The following is a 20796-nucleotide window of genomic DNA, read 5'->3' on the forward strand; positions in this document are numbered from 1 at the left end:
TGCAGTTCATAACTTCAGTGATGGAGCCTTAGGGGGCAGTTGGGATTACAGGTTGGCATAATTTTTTAGGTGGTGGACTGCAGTTCTTTCTGCAGATGTAAGGCTGGTTCCCATGTTGAGAGATTTCAGGAATGATGATGAGACCAGATTCAAGGTTAGCAAATTCTAGAAAGTTAACTGAGGAAGGTTTGGGGGCAATGGGGATGGATCATGTTTGTGCAGAGGAGTGAACTGAATCAAGATTCAATACTGATTTTGGATTGGGTCCAATTGGTTGGGTTAGTGGGAAAAAATTGTTTCAATTGTAAGGACAGGGAGAAGAAAAGAAGAGCTTTTAAAAAGTCCATTGTGATTGAATATGGGAGCGGGTTGAAAGGTAACGGCTTCGGAAAACACTTATACTTCTGTGGGACAGAGGCTTTTGGAGGTCAGATTCATGACTGTAGATTGGGTCTTTTTAGGTCCTAGATTCGGTATGGTGGTGGGATGTAGTTTCCGAGGGTGTGGTAAATGTAGTAGGTCTGTGAGGCAGGGCTTGTCGGCTATGAGGGGATGCAGTGGAGGTTTGAGGGCTCCTCTTATGGTGATGGATAATGGTAACCCATGGCGGGAGTAGGAGACGAACAGGTTGGAGAGGTTTTTGAGGTGGGGTTGTGCATGCTGCTCTATGTCTTGGAGGATAAGAGTTTCAATCTGGGAAATGGAATGAGGGAATTAGGGATTGCAGAGCTGGAGAGTTTTATGGATGGAGAGGAGGTATTGCAAGGATATTTGTACCTGATTTATATATTTTTGCAGGACTAGGTTGGTGAGAGATAAGGACTGACAGAATGTGAACAGCTACAGATCATTGTGTACAGAGGGGTTGCAACTAGAAACAGATAATTTGTTGGTCAGGCTAGGCCACATTTGGGTGCTTTCTGTTTCTGAAGAAGGCCTTTCAGCCAAAAGCTTAGATGTTTAGCAGTCTTTTTATTGTGACTAACTGTGACTTGTCGGCATCCTGCTTATGGTGGGTGGCAGGCTATCATTTTCATAACATTACCATCACATTTCTCTGTCATTTTTTCCACTTTTACTAGTGGTAATTTTTTGTTCAGTTTTTCCTATCCTAGTGCCATTTCTTCCTCTACTCTTTCCTGTTTATACAAACAGTGTTCTTTTCCTATTCTCCTCTTGTTCTCTTTCTGTCACCATCCTTTTTTTTCTTTCAATAAATCAAAACAAACCACTGATCTCAGACCCATTTTTTAAAATTATTTTACTTTACTGTATCATTTATCTTCCCTTTTCTGCTCAACTCTGCTTCTGCTTCATTTTCTAAATGCTCTTGTTTGCAATAGTAATTTCCTTCCAGTCTAACAGACAGTTCATCTTCCTTTTCTTGTTTAACCTACAATAAATATTTTCTTTTTCCAAAGGTCTGAGTAATTAAAATTGTGACTTGTAGCAACCATCTTGCTTCAACCACTGTAGTTTCATTATTAGGCCATGAAAATGATTCATACCTATGCTAATGGCACTTACAGCTTTGTATCTAACCTCATTATTTAAATGCTTGAAATCTTTTGCAATTTGCTTTGTTTCTCGTGAATGTGTAATGGATTCCATGATTATTTTTATTTGAAAATAATAACACTAGGAAAACCTTTTTTATTCAGTCTCTCTGTTTATATGTATTGCTGACACTTTTGTCTGCACCTAATGCCAAACTTTAACATTTTGCCCCACTCACAGTCCATACTGTCTCAGAATTCACAGTGTACCAATGGTGCTTTCATACTCAGCTCCTCATTTCTTCTCTCTCTCTCTCTCTCTCTCTCTCTCTCTCTCTCTCTCTCAAGGTCTGTGTCCACTAGCAAGTAACTTCTGCATGCACTTGCTGCAAGTACTCAGAGAAGCGTTTGCACTACAGTTGAGTTGTGAAACAGATAAGCATTCCCGCATTATTACTATTACTGAAGAAAAATTGTGATGAAAAACAAAGTCAGAAAAAGGAAATGTTTGGGTGAAGATTTGGAAACCACTGAATAAACTTCACTCAGATTAAAAACTTTCTGAGAATGTTTTATGCAAGCTCTGAACGTCTTCTGTCCATAGTACAATCAAATATTCAAGAACAGGGTACAAATGTGCAGCAAGCTATAGCACCAAGAGATCGTCTTCTAATTACTCTTTGATTTCTGCAAATTTATTTATTACTTTTACACTAACATTACAAATTCAGTTAAATTTTAAGACATCTGCACTGGTATTCTACTTGCCCTTCTGGTGAAACAAAGTAATCAATAAATCCATTTCACACTTCCTTGACTTATTATGGCCAGTTGTAAATTTTAAGGCTTCCATGGCACACCTTTATGCCTTTCTCCTTTTCAACACTGACATTTCTGTACTGCTATTGAATCCACAGAAGTTCTGAAAGTTTGAGAAAAACTTCTAGCAACTGGCAAGTTGCAAGCTGCAAGATACGGTTCCCAATAACTTGTGGAAGCTCCTTCTGGAACTTGATGAAACGTTGGGAAGTTGGTTTGCTGGGGACGTTTCCAAGTCGAAGAACTTACAGAAGTAGCTTCTAGTAGCTTCTGGAAGTGACTTGAAGAAGTTTACTTGCTAGTGGACACACACCTTAAGAACTTGTGACTCATACGATTTGAAAATGTTTTGTAATTTCTTCTTATCTTTAATTTTATTTTCACCATTCACATTCACCAACAATAATCGTATTCTTTGTTTGAAAGTTTCTTGCAATATTTCATGAAATAAATAACCTTAAATATATACTTCAGTTCTAAACATAAGTTTGGTTTTCGCACCTCTGCAGCATCTTTTAATAACCCACACCATTTAAAAAGAATTACATTCTTGCACAGCAGACATACAGTGACCAACATCTATACATTTCTTAAAACTGCATTTTACTGTAACAGTATTTCCCTCTAATAAGATAAAGACTATGTAATTTATCGATTAGCCAACTAATCAATAAACAAGCCTGGTTACAATTTTTTGAGAAAAAATTAAAATGTTACTTTGTATCTCTTACCTTCTGATTTGGGAGTTATTTGTTTCAAAAGATACAACTGACGCTGCTTATCTGAAATATTAAGAAAAATGAACTAATAATGATGATGATGATGATGATAATAATAATAATAATAATAATAATGTGTTCAGTGGCCTGGAAAAAATTTTGTAAAAACATTCATCTGAGTGCACATTTATTTAATTTTATGAGAACATAGGTTATTGCAGGCACTGTCCATAAAGTTAAAAATTCTTCAATCACAGTATTGTCACTGAATAGCCAGTCAATCATGAACTTTTACAGCAATACATGTAAGAAGTGTCTTTTTCTAAATATGTGAAATTCTGACAGTGCATCACAGTGTGAAGCCAGTTTCCAGAGGAAAGCCTCAGCAAGAATGATGAAACACTGGATCTAAAGATTCTGGAAAGAATGACACAGTGCCAAAACCCAAATACTGTTAACATACATGTAATATTATTTAAAAATTCTTAAGTACAATTTCCAAAGGTGAGAGAAAGAATCACACATAGACAAAATATTTTAATAAGGTCATGTCACAGGTTTCTGAGAAGCTGGATGTTCATTCTGTGGCAGCACACAAAGACTTGGTATGAATGTGAAAACTGTACATGTTGTTGGCAGCAGTGGTCACAAGAATGTATGGTCGTAAGGAGACCGGGCTGCAGACGGCCAAGTGGCACTAACGAGAGGGAAGACTCATGTTTGGCATAGGGCTCTGGGGCACTGCAGTGAATCTGTGACAGCAATTTGAGCAGCAGTTGGCATCACAGTGATGCAAAGAACTGTTACAAATCAGTTACTTCGAGAACAGCTACAAGCCAGAAATCCTGTAGTGTGCATTCCACTGACCCCGAACCACCACTATTTGCAACTTCTGTGGAGTCCAGTGAGAGTTCACTGGAGGGCAGGGTGGGGGTCTGTTGTGTTTTCTGATGAAAGCTGGTTCCACCTCAGTGCCAGTGATGTCCTTGTGTTGCGTAGGAGGAAGCCAGGTGAGGACCTGAACCCAATCTGTCTATGTGCTGGATACGTTGAATCTACACTTGGAGTTATAGTCTGGGGTGTGATTTCGTATGACAGAAAGAGCACTCTCTTGGTTATCCCATGCACCCCGACTGTAAAACTGTATGTCAGTCTGGTCATTTGACCTTCTGTGCTACCATTCATGAACAGCACGAGGTAAGGGAGGGTGGGCCATTGTGATTCTTTGCTCAATATGTGTTCTTGACAGTTCAGTTATTCCATGTTGGTTCCCATTTGGAAGTTCGGTAAATATATCCTACGGGTCAGTAGTGGTAACTAAAACTCATAGGTAATTTAAGGAAGCACCCCTGTTTCACATAAATGATGCTCTTTTTCTTCTGCACATCATAATGTTCCATTTTCATTCTTTATGCTTCATAAGGCCGCTTCAGCGTCATGTTCACTCTAACTAAAATGAGCACAGAAATGAAACTGCATAAAACTTAAGTAATGTTTATTGTTTACGTAAATATGTAATTCTTTGGTTTTCTTTTTCCTATTTCATAAGTGATGATACCAAGAAAAGAGAGATGCATAAGATGCCATCTCTGACTCCACCCAGAGCAACAAAAGTAATGGGCGTGAGACCTTGTGGAATACACGTCAATTATACCAAGCTGTGGATTCCAAAGAATAATCCAACTGTGAAAAAGTAATAAAAAGCTGAGCACTAAAAACAGAGTGGCCAGATAGCGTTTGAAACAGTGCAGATATAATTTTTCTTTGTTATGGATGAAGTACTGCGTTAAAATCAAAAATATTTTCATTCATCTCTTTTAGGGAATCATTGAGACAAAGTGAAAAGAAATCTCATTTCAACTTAGGACTTCAGTATACTATGCCACACGTGTAAGCAATATTTGCAAGAAGTTACACATTTTGTTTGAAATAATATCTCCTGTTATCATAGCAGAAAAAACACCAAAGAATTAATATTGAAAAAAAAAAAAAAAAAAGGAAAATACAAAACGAACTTAAGCTTCAATATCTGAAAAGTATGTTAATTAAATGGTAAGTTGACAACTACAGGCACTGTTATTTTAATGGAAGTTTACAACCAGCCTAGCTCATAGCAGTAAAGCTATTTCCAAAGTTAAAATTTCCTACCAGCAAAACCAAATTTACAATGCAAATTCAATCAGATGCATTATTTTCAGGCCCTCTGAGGTTTACACAAATAAGTTCGCATAATAGGGAAAGTCACGTTTAGGATTTAACATTCACAAACAGCAATGTAGCAAGTAGTGTTATTGCTGCCAGGTGGCTCAAAATTCTCATTTGCATGCACACCAAAAAGATCTGAATTCTTCTTCTTTTACGGCCTCATTGCAACTTCACTCAGTCATTTTCTGGTCATCTTGTTCAGTAGGTTTTCTTTCAGAATTGCCCAATATTTTTCATTCTTTCCGATCTTTTTCGTCCTTCCTCATCTGTGAGATTCTTCTGTTTTATGACTCTGATACCTTAACCAGGCTTGGTGTCTATCTACCACTGTTCTACCACATACATCGTTCTCTCTGAATTGTAATAATTCCATCTGACCTTCAATAAATTTATACTGTATTACATATGAAGATTACCAAAACGAGAACACAAAATAAATGATTGCCAGCACTGGGATTCTAGTGTTTGTCCTTGTTAATTCTGTAGGTAACACTGGTGTGCTAGCAGTGTTTTGCTATAAGCTCACATTAGTTCATCGTACGAGGGTTGCCCAGAAAGTAATGCACCACATTATTTTTCCTTCAATGAGAATTACACACACGAAAGAATGGTGTTTTATTACACACCCTATTTTTCCATATAATCTCCATCCCGTTCTGTGGCCCTCCTCCTGTATGAAACAAAAGCATGTATGCCCTGTCGGTACCAATCCTTGTCCTGGTGGCAGAGCCAGTGCTTCACTGTGCAAATCACCACCGCTTTCTGATGACCTCACCTTCAGTGCCCAGCTACCAACTGTACTTTTGTCAACAGCGGAAGCTCCACAGACTTTGCACAAGCATTTGTGAATATTCCCCACAGTTTCTTTCTCTGCAGTGAGAAATTCAACAACGGAATGTTGCGTGTAACATACATCACCTAAAGACACCATTTTGAAACTGTCCTGCAGCAACACAATCTGCCGGAAGTGAGGGAAACTTGGCACTCACTCAGAGACTTCAAATAACACATATGTACCATTTTGCATTCATAGCATAGTTTTCAGCTGAGGAAACAAAAGTGGTGCATTGCATTCTGGGCAATCCTCATAATAATTCTGCAGAGCTTAGTCATTACCATGTGTGGCATTGTTGTTAGACAAAAAGAGATTGCCCATAGCCTGATAATAGCTGGTAGCTAACAACAGGAATTAGTGAATGGAGGATTATCACAATATTCCTTTTGCATTTTAGATTTACATATACCTTCCTTAACACAGCACTATTGGCTGAGATGAGAGGGAGAGGGGGAGGGAGAGAGATAGAGAGAGAGAGAGAGAGAGAGAGAGAGAGAGAGAGAGGGTGGGGGGTGGGGGGGGGGGTGGGGAGAGTTGTTTATCATGAACAACCTGGATTTTAGTTTGTGGAGCTTCTTATAGATAATTAGATGGTTTTCACTGAATGCAAAGATCTTAAAATCATTTCACATTAAGATTAGTGACACATAATTAGAAATAGTCTTACAAATGTAAGGAACAGCAATATGCAAGGACATGAGTTGAAACACTTGGGTAGGTTCAACTGTCAGTAAAATAAAGAGCAGGTTTCAGTTTATTGGTAAATTTAAAATTATTTATGAATACACTGCTTGCACATTATGCAGACCAGTTTATGATGGAAAGTACTTAATCCAAATGAGTAAATATTACTCACCATTACTTACAAATAGGTTCAAATGCATACAGGGTGCTGTAGTAAGCAGAGTTGGAAAGATCTGCACAGGGTAGACTAGCAAGAAGTGGTGCATCAAACTCATCTCCTTACAGAAGACCACAACATTATATTAAATCCTTTCAAGTTGGTCCACTTTTGCATACTAAGTTAAAACAGGGTTTATATTACAACTGTGTGACATCAATTACATCAACACAAATTGGCACTGTATTGTGTCATTACCTTTGGATTTATTATCTTTTGTTATGTACTAACAGGGCATACGTAGTTTGCATATGGGCGTGAAAAAGTGTATAATTTGGTGGCATTACATCAAATGCGATACTTGGTGGCTGGTTAGTAGTATGTGTGGTATTGGAATTTCCGTGTCAACAGTCTTGCTTACCACAAGACAGGGTATTTGAGCACACTGTGAGAAATGTAATGAAGATGGGAACAATATTGAATCCAAAATAATATCACACTTCTTTCTGAAGGCACAAGTCAGTGAAGATTCTGGAAGAATTCTGAAATGTCTGCAATTGGAAATAAAAACCAAACTGTGTTATCAAACTAACTTACGTCTTACATCTCATCTTAATGCAAGTGAATTATTTCAAAGTAAAGTTGGTCTGCTAAGAAAAATGATATTCTAGTAGGAGCACAACAGTTTTATCATACAAAAGCTTAATGAAACAAGGATATCACTCTGAAGTGCAAGAAATTTCTTGATATGAATACAAAGCAGCTGCAAACAGATGCCAATAAAAGAAAAATTGAATGATTTGAGCAACCTTGTCTCGAATCATTCCAGCACTGAGTGAAAGAAATTATATGATTGACAAGCGTACAAAAAGTTATTTCCAGAACCGTCAAATAGAGCTATTGAAACAAAACAACAGTTATTGTGAAATAAAGCAATCAGACACATTATCAACTGAGATAAGTGTTATTGTGATCAAAATGATACCTAAAAGAAATACCTCCATGATCGGAATTTACTTTCTCACTTGAGGAAAATTAACTCCACTGTACAATTCCTTATCTTGTATCTCTAGTAGTTTTCCAGATTGGGTGAGAGGGGGAGGGAGGAGGGAGAGGGAGTGGGAGAGGGGGAGAGGGGGAGAGGGGGAGGGGAGAGAGAGGGAGGGAGGGAGGGAGGGAGGGAGAGGGAGGGAGGGAGAGGGAGAGAGGTAAAGAGTAGATAGTGTTTAGTTTTGGGAACCACAGACAGATTGTATTGTCACTCAAAGAAATCCACAACTTAGACTTAATAATGTGCAGTACTTCAGTAACATTTGCAGTAGACATTATTTTTTTGCTGCTGGTTTATTAGTAGGAAAAGGCATAAGCTTTGTCAGAACACAAGTACTCAGTAATCTATCAGACCATATTAAATTCTTATGAATAATGTGTTGGAGTTTAAAACTGAATTGAGCAAGTTTCTGTTGAATTTTTCTATTCCGCTGGAGAGTATCTTCATAGAACTTCTGAAACTTAATATTTTATTTTATTCTGTGAGAAATATAGGTACTGCACTCGAATAAAACATACATCCCTGACATCTTTCGCGTACTTCTGAGAGCCTTCTACCTTCGACTGAATACAGCTAACGAAATTTAATCAAAGAGGCCATTTCGTAAAAATTCTCCATCAAAACAGTCAAGCCCAAAGTAAATGCATCAATTTTATGTTCGTTTATATATATCAGAAATGTGTTCTGAAAGGAGACAAAAGGGTAACTACTACTGGAAGTTATTTGGTCTTCTGATTACATCCAAAATATGTGAGCTTGTTTTTCATCTCTACACTAATTGGAAAAAAAGAAAAATGTTATTGAATGTTGCCATTTTTCAACAAAAATTCCTTATAATAAGATGCAATAGTACAGTACTCTGTTAGCTACAATTGTATATCACTTTTAATTTATAGAATATGGCTGCATTAAAAATGGTTTCTTCCTTTTAATAATAACCACACATTTGTGCAGAAAAACAATTTGTACTTGATTTCTTTATACTGTACATCTACATTAAAAAATTCAGAACACTTATACTCACCAAGAACAATAGTAGATCTGTTGTGCTCAGTTACTTCTGGCAATGGCACATCTGCATCACTGTACCCTTCATTTTTCCACTTGCAACGAGTAACATGTTTGGACATTCTTTCACTTGGTACCCTGTGTTGGCTACTTATTGGGCAAGTCACCATACTGCTTGAAATGTCCTGGAAAGTGTCAGTAAACAAACTGTGATGGTATTCAATTCATCCTTTCCCAAACTAGAGAGTAACATATACAAGAAAGCACAAAATAAAAACTGCTGATATGGTGCAGTTTCAAAGTTGCTTTCTGTAGTTACTGCAAACAGCAGAATCACTAAACATTAACCTCAAAACAGTTTTAATATCAGTTAGAGGATCATTCATAAATGGATTTATTCTCATTTACTTTCATAGTTCTTAAAATACACAACACTGCGTAGTATTAAGGAGGTACAGAAAAGTTATTTTCTGCTACACACCTCTGCAGTCCCAAATGTGTTTTATCTATTTTATAAGGTGACACAAATGTGAGGGCATATAACTGTCTTTGCTCAGTGCTTATTTGTTTGTTAGTGTAAGTATGCCAGTATGCCTATTCTACAGGGTGGAGAAAAACTGTGTCATGAAATTTTAACCCTGGATAGCTAATGTCAGTAGCAACCAGAATTACTAATGTTGTGTAGGTCGACAATGTACAATTTTTAAACTATAGAAACTAGGTGCCATGCGCTCCAACTGGCCATGGGGTTGCCCTGTTGCTGTTCGTTGGTTGATGGGCAGCGCTATAGTTGTCGGTTCACACATACAAAGCCCCCCCCCCCCCCCCCCCCGTCACTGCCCACAACATGATATGCACATGTGCCAAATAGGTCTTGCTGTTTGTCTCCACTTCACATCCAAGGCATTCACACGTAAGCTTCGCTTCGGAGCACACACACGTCACCTGCGATTTAGTCATACAGTAAGCATGGCGGCACAGTATCTGTTTGAAGAAGAACAAGATATGGTTTTTGTTTATTGACTAGCCGACAGTAATGCGCATGAAGCTCGACGGTTTTATGAGGAACAGTACCCAGCAAGATGCCACACACACCCACAAACGCTCATAGCACTTCACCGGTGACTTGGGGAAACAGGCTCATTAGCAGTATATCATGGTGAAGCTGAAAGACCTTGAACACAACAGGATGCTACACTTGAAGAATCTGTTCTCGAGTGCTTCGAGGAAGCACCTACGAGAAGTACTCAAGTGTTTGGACACGACAAGGGGGTCACTATCAGTTAGTCTGGGAGGTCTTGAGAGATGACAGCCAGCATCCATTTAGTTTTCACCCAGTCCAAGATCTAAATCCTGTGGTGAACTATGAACAGAGGCTAGGGTTTCTGCGATGTGTTGCACAAGATCCCGACTTCCCACCATTGTGTTGTTTACCGATGAGTGCATCTCCCATTCGGACGGCCTTTACAACACTCAAAATGTTCATTACTGGGCAAGGGGAAATCCTCATGTCACACATGTCCACAGACACCAGGTACGATTTTCTTTCAACATTTGGGCAGGCATTAAGGGTGACCATCTGATTGGGCTGGTCCACCTACCTCCTCAACTTACCGGGGCAAATTAGGCTCACTTTTTGCAAGAAACTCTACCCAGCCTGCTAGAAGATGTTCCCCTGGACATATGGCTACGCATGTGGTAGCAGCATGATGGGGCACTCGCACATAACAGTCATTCTGTGTGCAGATATTTAAATGGACTCTTGAACGGCGGGGTAATTGGGAGAGGTGCTCATAGGACAATGGCCCCTGCGATCACCAGACCTCATGCAGCCAGACTTTTTCCTGTGGGGATTCTTCAAGGTTCTAGTTCACACATCCAGACACAGACCATCAAGAAACAAAAAGGAATTAATGGATAGCATTCAACATGCCACCAATCACATCAGGGTAATGCCAGGACTCTTTGAAAGAATTCGGCAAAATAAATTCGATGTTAACAAGCTTGTGTCATGTCAGAGGGTCGCCAGTTCGAGCACCTGATTTAAGCAAACAATGTCCTAGCTACAAAAAAGGCCCTTTTCAGGGCCAGCACAATCTGTAAAAGGCTTTCTGTATGCAAACTAATGGCTGTTGACAGGTTGATTCCCGGTACGTCTTATCATGAAACTATAATGGATGTGTCAGGACCCCATCAGGATTCGCCCCCAGGCCCCCCCGGGGTGGAAGACCAGCACGTTACCACTGAGCGTGCAGGTCACCTTGGATATATCACAAACTCCAGCAGGCAAAGCATTCACGGTCATGCGTTGTCCAGAGCATCTGGCAACAGAGCAATTCCGTGGCCAATTGGAGCGCATGGTGCCAAGTTTCTGTAGTTTAAAAATTGTATGTTGTCGACCTACATGACATTAGTAATTTTGGTTCCTACTGGCATAAGCTATCCAGGGTTCAAATTTCGTGACACAAATTTCGTCCACCATGTATTAAGCAGTAAACTATTACAACCCCTCTACACACACACACACACACACACACACACACACACACACACACACACACACACACACAAACGAAGCGTGAATAGAACACAACACTGGCCCTCTTTTGCGTCTATGTGATTTTTTTGGAATGTTGACTGTAGTGACAGACTGGCATAAGATAGGTTGAAAGGCGGCAATTTTGTTGTAAGTTGGCAAAGCAAATAAATGTGAATACAATATCTTAGTTGCAGTAACATAATGATTTGTGGTGCAATCTTAAGTCTAGATTAGGTAAAAGATGACAGTCTGTGAGTTGGTAAAGGGGTATCCATTAGCCTGTTATAACTTACCTGTATGTGACACACTGTAAATTCCTGCATTTAGTTCAATTTACATCCCATCTTTAAACCAATGGCTCATATTGGTTGGACAATGTATGAAATGTTAATAGAATACTAGAAAACTTTCAAGTGGAATACAAATAATGGAAAGAGAAAAGGTAAGCAATCATTGCACAATTGAGATGTTGAGCAGTGGACAGGCACACGAACAAGACTGAAATTGTCACTAAGCATGAATGTGCATTCCTATCCCGCAACTCTGTGATCCTTTCATGTGCCTGTAGACTGCTTATCTATTCAGTGTGTTTACTCTTTTCATTATTTAAAGATGTGTAATGTCAAGAATGGAAATGAGTTGGAGTGTGACAGTGGACCCGTCCTGAAATTTTGGTTGTGATAAGAGTGTGATTTGTTCCTTAGCCAGAATTTTATGTTAGGTTGGAAGGAGATAACTGAGTGTGGGCTAGTGCAGCTAAAGAATACAAATATATGTTGTGATAACACACTGATCCCCCCAGTATCACATTTAACGTGCTTTGTCAATTTTATGGCAACTTTTTCATAAAAACTAAAACACAGTAAATTCAGAAGACATATAGTGTCTGTTAAATAATGGGAACATGTGCATATGTATTTGTATGTCAGCTTTTGTCAAAGTATTTCTTCAGAAAATTAGCAAATTTTTCGTTCCCTTTTGTGTTTGCCTCTCAAAAACTCCAAGCTTCTGTTATATGGTGAGTGGTCTCCTTTACTACTAAATTTTATATATTCTGCCAGAACTTTCCCAACTATATAAGTGCACACAGGCATTCTTAGCTACTGTAACCAGGCGTAATCAAAATAAAACAGTTTATGATACTTGAGTACGCAAATCTCATTACGATACTATAGAGCAGCAGTACTCAAATACTATATGGTGAAATGTTTATCAATTGGTTCTCCTAAGAAATTTATCACTGGAGTAAAAGGACTGGGCCATAATAAGGTCATTTCATGGTTAGATGTGCGACATTTTGACAAAAATGCAGTTGCAAAAAGCATCATGGATAGCACAACTTACCTGCTAAAATTTTTAATTGCTTACATTGTAGTAGCCTGTATCTTAAGTAATTTACGCAAGAAGTTTGAACAAGTTAAGGCAAACACAGACAATGTAAACAAAATTGAAATTTTTCTTGCAATGTGATGAATGGAAACACTTCTTTTCCAGAAAGTAGAAATTGGAAATACGGAAGCGCCCGATCCCGCCCGTCTGCTTTGACCCATCATGTCACAAATATGGTGAAAACAAAAACACACACACACACACACACTTTCCACAAGACGCCTAATGACACTAACGGGACAAGCGCGGGAAATGGGGTGTTTTGGGTGGGGGGCAAACTAAATATAAACAAATTTAGACGCCTTACGTAGCTACAACGTGTAAGTGAAGACAGCCATGCATGAATACCCACCCACCTCCCCAGGGGTCGTAACCCCTGCAACCCATAGAAGATAAAGATGCTTCAGTAGCTGATTAGTGTTTTTCGTCTTTAAAAAAAAAAAAAAAAAAAAATCTCACGGGATAGAACGAACAGATCAGAAAGATAAACATAATAAACTAAAACAGAAATTGGAGGAAACAGATAATTAAAATAAGTAATAAGTGTTTTTAAATTAAAAAAAAAAATCTCACGAGATAGAACGAACAGATCAGAAAAGTAAATAAAATAAGATAAAACAGAACTGGAGACTGACACACTCAAACCAAACTCCGCGCCGTCATGACGTCACCCACAACACCCTTACGTCACGGGTCAAAGCCGACGCGTGGGATCGGACGCTTCTGTCGACCCTAGAAATTTTATTACAACTGGCACATCAATTTTCCATACCCCCATCAACCATGGAACTAGCCGTAGTTGGGGAGGCTTGCTTGCCTCAGCAATACAGACAGCCGTACCGTAAGTGCAACCACAACAGAGGGGTATCTATTGAGAGGTCAGACAAACATGTGGTTCCTGAGGAGGGGCAGCAGCCCTTTCAGTAGCAGCAGGGGCAACAGTCTGGATGATTGACTGATCTGGCCTTGTAACATTAATAAAAATGGACTTGCTGTGCTGGTACTGGAAACGGCTGAAAGCAAGGGGAAAGTACAGCCCTAACTATTCCCGAGGACACGCAGCTTTACCGTATGGTTAAATGATGGCGGCGTCCTCTTGGGTAAAATATTCTGGAGGTAAAAGAGTCCCCCATTCGGACCTCCGGGCGGGGACAACTCAGGAGGACGTTGTTATCAGGCGAAACAAAATTGGAGTTCTATGGATCGGAGTATGGAATGTCAGATCCCTTAATCAGGCATGTAGGTTAGAAAATCTAAAAAGGGAAATGGATAGGTTAAAGCTATATATAGTGGGAATTAGTGAAGTTCGGTGGCAGGAGGAACAAGACTTCTGGACAGGTGAATACAGGATTATAAATACAAAATCAAATAAGTGTAATGCAGGAGTAGGTTTAATAATGAATAAAAAAATAGGAGTGCGGGTAAGCTACTACGAAAAGCATAGTGAATGTATTATTGTAGCCAAGATAGAAATGAAGCCCATGCCTACCACAGTAGTACAAGTTTATATGCCAACTAGCTCCACAGCTGATGAAGAGATTAAAGACTTGTATGGTAGAATAAAAAAAATTATTCAGATAGTTATGGGAGATTAAACTTTAGTAGTCACGGGAAAATGGAATGTGACTGTAGGAAAAGGAAGAGAAGCAAAAGTAGTAGGTGAATACGAACACGGTGTAAGGAATGAAAGAGGACACTGTGTGGTAGAATTTTGCACAGAGCATCACTTAATCATACCTAACACTTGGTTAAAGAATCATGAAAGAATGTTGTATATGTGGATGAGACCTAAGGACACTAGAAGGTTTCAGATGGATTATATAATGGTAAAAAGGAGATTTAGAAACCAGGTTTTAAATTGTAAGGCATTTCCAAGGGTAGATGTGGACTCTGACCACAATCTATTGGTTATAATTTGTAGATTAAAATTGAAGAACCTGCGAAAAAGATGGGAATTTAAGGAGATGGGACCTGGATAAACTGAAAGAACCAGAGGTTGTAGAGAGTTTCAGAGGGAGGATTGGGGAATGATTGACAAGAACAGGGGAAGGAAATACAGTAGAAGAAGAAGGGTAGCTTTGAGAGATGAAATAGTGAAGGTAGCAGAGGATAAAGTAGGTAAAAAGATCATCGCTAGTAGAAATCTTTGGGTTACAGTAGAGATATTGAATTTAATTGTTGAAAGGAGAAAATATAAAATGCAGTAAATGAAGCTGGCAAAAAGGAATACAAACATCTCAAAAATGAGATTGACAGAAAGTGCAAAATGGCTAAGCAGGGATGGCTAGAGGACAAATGTAAGGATGTAGGGGCATATATCACTAGGGGTAAGATAGATACTGCCTACAGGAAAATTAAAGAGACCTTTGGAGAAATGAGAAACAATTGTATGAATATCAAGAGCTCAAATGGAGAACCAGTTCCAAGCAAAGAAGGGAAAGCAGAAAGATGGAAGGATAGAGAGCGTCTATACAAGGGCGATGTACTTGAGGGCAATATTATGGAAATGGAAGAGGACATAGGTGAAGATGAAATGGGAGATATGATACTGCCTGAAGAATCTGACAGAGCACTGGAAGACCTAAGTCAAAACAGGGTTCTGGGAGTAGACAATATTCCATTAGAACTACTGATAGCCTCGGGAGAGCCAGCCCTGACAGAACTCTACCATCTGGTCAAAATACCCTTACACTTCAAGAAGAATATAATAATTCCAGTCCCAAAGAAAGCAGTTGTTGACAGGTGTCACAATTACTGAACTATCAGTTTAATAAGTCACATCTGCAAAATACTGAAACAAATTCTTTAGAGACAAATGGAAAAACTGGTAGACGCTGACTTGGGAAAGATCAGTTTGGATTCTGTAGAAATGCTGGAACTTGTGAGGCAATACTAACCCTACAACTTACCTTAGAAGACAGATTAAGTAAAGGCAAACCTACACTTCTAGCATTTGTAGACTTAAAGAAAGTTTTGGACGATGTTGATTGGAATACTTTCCTTAAAATTCTGAAGGTTGCAGGAGTCAGATCTAGGGAGCGAAAGGCTATTTACAATTTGTACAGAAACCAGATGGCAGTTACAAGAGTCGAGGGGCACGAAAGGGAAGCAGTGGTTGAGAAGCCTGTCCCTGATGTCATTCAATCTATACACTAAGCAAGCAGTACAGGAAACAAATGAAAAATGTGGAGTAGGAATTAAAATCCATGGAGAAGAAATAACTACTTTGAGGTTTACCAATGACATTGTGATTCTGTCAGAGACAGCAAAGGACATGGAAGAGCTGAACAGAATAACAGTGTCTTGAAAGGAGGACATACGATGAACATCAACAAAACCAAACTGAGTATAGTGGAATGTAGTCAAATTAAACCAGGTGAGGGAATTAGATTATGAAATGAGACACTTAAAGTAGTAGATGAGTTTTGCTATTTGGGGAGCAAAATAACTGATAATGGCCGAAGTAGGGAGGATATAAAATGTAGACTGGCAATGGCAAGAAAAGAATTTCTGAAGAAGAAAAATTTCTTAACATCAAATATAGATTTAAGTGTCAGGAAGTCATTTCTGAAAGTATTTGTATGGAGTGTAGCCATGTATGGGTGTGTAACATGGACAATAAATAGTTTAAACAAGAAGAGAATAAAGCTTCTGAAATGTGGTGCTAAAGAAGAATGCTGAAGATTAGATCGATAGATCATGTAACTAATGAGCAGGTACTGAAAAGAATTGGAGAGAAGAGGAATTTGTGGCACAACTTGACTAAAAGAAGGGATCGGTTGGTAGGACATGTTCTGAGGCATCAATGGATCACCAATTTAGTACCGGAGGGTAATGTGGAGGGAAAAAATCGTAGAGGGACACCAAGCAGATTCAGAAGGATTTAGGGTGCAGTAGTTACTTAAGAATGAAGTAGCTTTCACAGGATAGAGTAGCATGGTGAGATGCATCAAACCAGTCTCTGGCCTGAAGACCACAACAACATCAAATCGAGTGAAATACTGTTTTGTTGCAAATTCTGTGTTCACTTTTAGTACAAAAGAATAGAAATTTCTCTAAAACATGCATACCATAATTAAATTCCATTTTGATAATGGTGTGTGTGTGTGTGTGTGTGTGTGTGTGTGTGTGTGTGTGTGTGTGTGTGTGTGTACATTGTACGAAATGGGAGAAATGAAAGGGAATTTACCACAGAAATGAACATAAAAACACTCATACAATTCAAAACATGCAATATAAAATGGGGGAAAAATAGGTGCACAAATGTATATTTATTACTAAAACACAAATTGGCCTTGGTTACTGATCAAATTAGAAGCTTGACTTTCTTCACAATTACTGACATGTCTTCCCATGACTTGTCTTTATTTACTAGTCAAATCCAATACTCCCCACTGGAATGCACATAGCTGAGTAAAACTTTGTTAGTTTCATCCTCACATTCCTTCACTTCTACAAAACAACCCTGCATCCTATGTAAAAAGTAGAAAATCCCATGGCTTAATGTTAATGGTATCTTTGCTAGATGGGAAATTTTCCTTCGCATCTTCTTCTTTGACTTTTTGCTACTACAAAATTGTCAATGATTCCTTTTTTTTTCAGAGGTTACAGATACTTTCAACACCGTTCCTTAGCAGATGTTATCACATAATGAACTTTAAAGAGATGGAATTGGTTGCACATTTTTCCTCCAGGTCTTGAAGAAGGGTTTAAGGAATGCCCCAACAGAATATTTGCTATGTGGCAAATCATCACATATAATGGCATAATTGTGGACGATACCACATTTTAACTGAAAAAAATTAGTGAAAATAGCATTCTATTGCTGATGCCGGAGAGCTCTTTGATTTTCAAATTTGCTCACAGCAGCAGAGTTTCCTGTGAATTCTGGCAACTGCATCTGTATTTCTTCCACACATTCAGCTACAAATCCAGCTTCCAATACAATTTGTGGATGTCCATCAACATCTTTCCATTGAGTCCACTGTATTTCATTACGAATTGTTTCTTCATCACTGAAATATTTTGGATAGAGCTCCCATTGTATCTTTTTTACTTGTCTGACATGCTCTCAAAGTCTTCATGGTCAAATATAAGGATGACTATTAATTCTTGTATCCTGTGTGGAAATATTCGTAACTCTTTTCCCATACTTTCCACCAAAAATTCATGTTTGCATGGTATCTAAATACTCGTGTGTCATGGAGCAACTCTTCAATGGCTTCAGCAATAGTCATCATCTTTCTGTGTTTCTGTAACAGTTCTTCCTTCTCAGTTTGAGGAACTACATAATTTTTAACTTGTTCTGTGCAGCTAATGTCATCACACAGATAAAACTGCAGCACATTAGCCCTTTTTCTTCATTCAGACTTTACATCCCTTTTCGAATTTACAAACTAGATTCAGCTTTCTCGTAAGTTTTGGTACCTCGTCAACAAATAATAATGCTACCATTGTTTCACATTTCCTTGTGTCTGTCTTACCTCATGATTTTAGCTTTTCTACATGCTGCTGATGTCTTATCCTGTCCTGGTCACACTTGAGGCTTAACGTCTATCAGTTCAAAGTGCTTGTTTTTCTTTCATTCTCTGTAATTTGAACCTTTCATGTTCTTTTGATCGATGTTCTGCATACTTCACTGGATCATGTTTACGTTTTTCTCTAAACACGATTTCTCGGCACATGACATTCTTAAAATGTCAAATAGTTTACACAGTAAAAGATCAAATACAGAAATAATTACTTAATTCACACAATGTGTAACACTTAAACATAAATGTTAATATAATGGAGTTAAGTAGCGTCACACATGCAACACAATCTTAAGCACAAAAGTGTGGCACTATAAAGAAAAATTGTCACAGAAAAATGTTGACCATGTGAACAACATTACTTTCATTCATAAATAAAATTACGTTTGTCTTGCAAGTGTGACAAAGGATTGTTAAGTTTTCATTTGCGGTAGACATGGAAAAATCACTCTATTTGCTTCAAAATTTCACTGAAAATTCAGCAACTTATGAACACACAGTGTGGCACATGGTAACAAAAGAGAAACAAAAGAGCAGGTGGTCAAGGTAATCAACTGACAAACTGTAAATGCCCTTTACCGAGCAGTTCTACAAAGGTGAAGTTGAAATATGTCTACATGTAGAAACAAAATAATGATATTTTTTAAAAAAATAAGTTGTTTGATTGTGAGATCTTCTGCTGTTGAAAAGTTATAATTGCAAATACTTCGAACTATTATAATTTGTTGGTATAAAGGCACCCTTCACATAGAATCACCCATTTGTAAGTTACATAAATGGATAGCGTAGGACAGTGACAACCGGCTCGCCTTCCAGCATTCATGAAATCTTCGGTTATCATGAATTACGAATTATTTATCTATGGCGAAGATGGAGGACTATGTTTGGTTTAAAGGGGGCCAATTTGGCTATGAAACTGCGAACAGTACAAATGTACTACTACAGTATATTTCGGGCATGTTAGCATGCAAACGTCATAAATATTACTAATGTCGTTTCCTTAGGGAGTGCACTGTTAAGTTTGCTTAGATATTTCAGGTACTTCATAAACATACCGTCGTAAGTATATGATCCCTGTCCCATTCTAACGCTTCTAAAATACTATTCACACTTTCATTTGAAGAGTCAATGAACTTCTGCAGATCTTCAAGCTGATTATCACGTTCTTGTATCTCTTCCATTTTCCATGCGAAATATACTATGTCACTTTAATAATTATGAAACAAAACATTTACATTATCTCTCATCACTTTACGAAAACAAACACTTCCATAGATATTAGCCGTACGTTAAACACTATCTTAATCAGTGCCAAAGATGCCACCCAAGCTGCGTGGTTTGTCACCGCAGTCTTATGCTAGACTGTGGTTGTCACTGAAATAATAACGATAGTTTTTTACATTTTTGGCAATCCCTTACATATTGTTATTCCTCTTTGTGTTTTGTAGCTCTCGTGCTGTAACGATGGCTTCGCCTTGACACCTTGAATCCAAGACAACTCGTAGAAAGTTACAGCTACCGGTATCTAATAGATGGTATTGTATTGTATGTATCTAATGATCCTGTTGTCTACAAAGCAGCTTATTCGTAAGACATTAGACAAGTCTAGTTATAAGTATACATCTGTTAGATTGCAGTTTTGACAGCACTTGGTCACAACAGTCAAGATTAGGGCTAATTATTAGCTGTTCCAGTTTACTGCATTGTATTAACCTATTTCGACTATCTCCATACAAATGATCAGGGGTAAGTATTATATACTTTCTGACATGTTCCACACCCACGAGAATCGTCTCATTTTTTGGGTCTTTGGAAACAAAACTGAACGTAATCTAATCTAGAAAGTAATTTCTTGGCACACTTATTTAAGGTTACAATAATACACTTTATACAAAGGTATTTATACAACACACTTCATAAATTTAAAAATTCTTCAATGGAGTAAACTCAGTGATGCTGTAAATATGACATCAGAGATTTTCCAAAGGTATTGACGTCAAGATGGTTTTTAAGTTTTTAGGAAGTCTGTTAAAAAGCCTAACTCCCATGTGAAAAGTACCTTTTCGGCACAGAGCTGTGCCGATTTGGGTTATATGTAAGTTTCTGTCATCTCTGATAAAGTGATCATATGTATCACAATTTCTCTGCAGTCTGCGGTCCTTACCTATTACATTTATTTTAAAGAATAAAAGGGTTTCTCTAATGTATACACATGGTAATGGAGAAATACAAAATTTCTTAAACAGAGGTTTACAAGTCTCTCTCGGCTTGCACACAAACTAGATTCTAATGGTCCATTTTTGTAGATAAAACTGTTGTTAGCTGTTTAGGGTTTCCCCAGAAGCTGACCTCTTATTTAGGAA

The 20796-nt window shown here is 38.2% G+C and overlaps 1 protein-coding gene across 1 annotated transcript in view; it reads right to left on the minus strand.

Annotated features, from left to right (window-relative positions):
- The window catches only part of LOC126245838 (U11/U12 small nuclear ribonucleoprotein 48 kDa protein-like), a 70729-nt gene extending 51033 nt beyond the window's left edge, over positions 1 to 19696 (minus strand). The window contains exons 1-3 of the mRNA XM_049948348.1: positions 19489 to 19696; positions 8991 to 9159; positions 3047 to 3097 (exon numbers count right to left, since the gene is read on the minus strand). Of these exons, the coding sequence (XP_049804305.1) occupies positions 3047 to 3097; positions 8991 to 9159; positions 19489 to 19614 (346 nt within the window). The 5' untranslated portion in view covers positions 19615 to 19696. The remainder of the gene's footprint in view (positions 1 to 3046; positions 3098 to 8990; positions 9160 to 19488) is intronic.
- Between the last annotated feature and the right edge of the window lie 1100 nt (positions 19697 to 20796).

This window comes from Schistocerca nitens, chromosome 1 (genome assembly GCF_023898315.1).
Source record: "Schistocerca nitens isolate TAMUIC-IGC-003100 chromosome 1, iqSchNite1.1, whole genome shotgun sequence".
NCBI lineage: Eukaryota > Metazoa > Arthropoda > Insecta > Orthoptera > Acrididae > Schistocerca > Schistocerca nitens.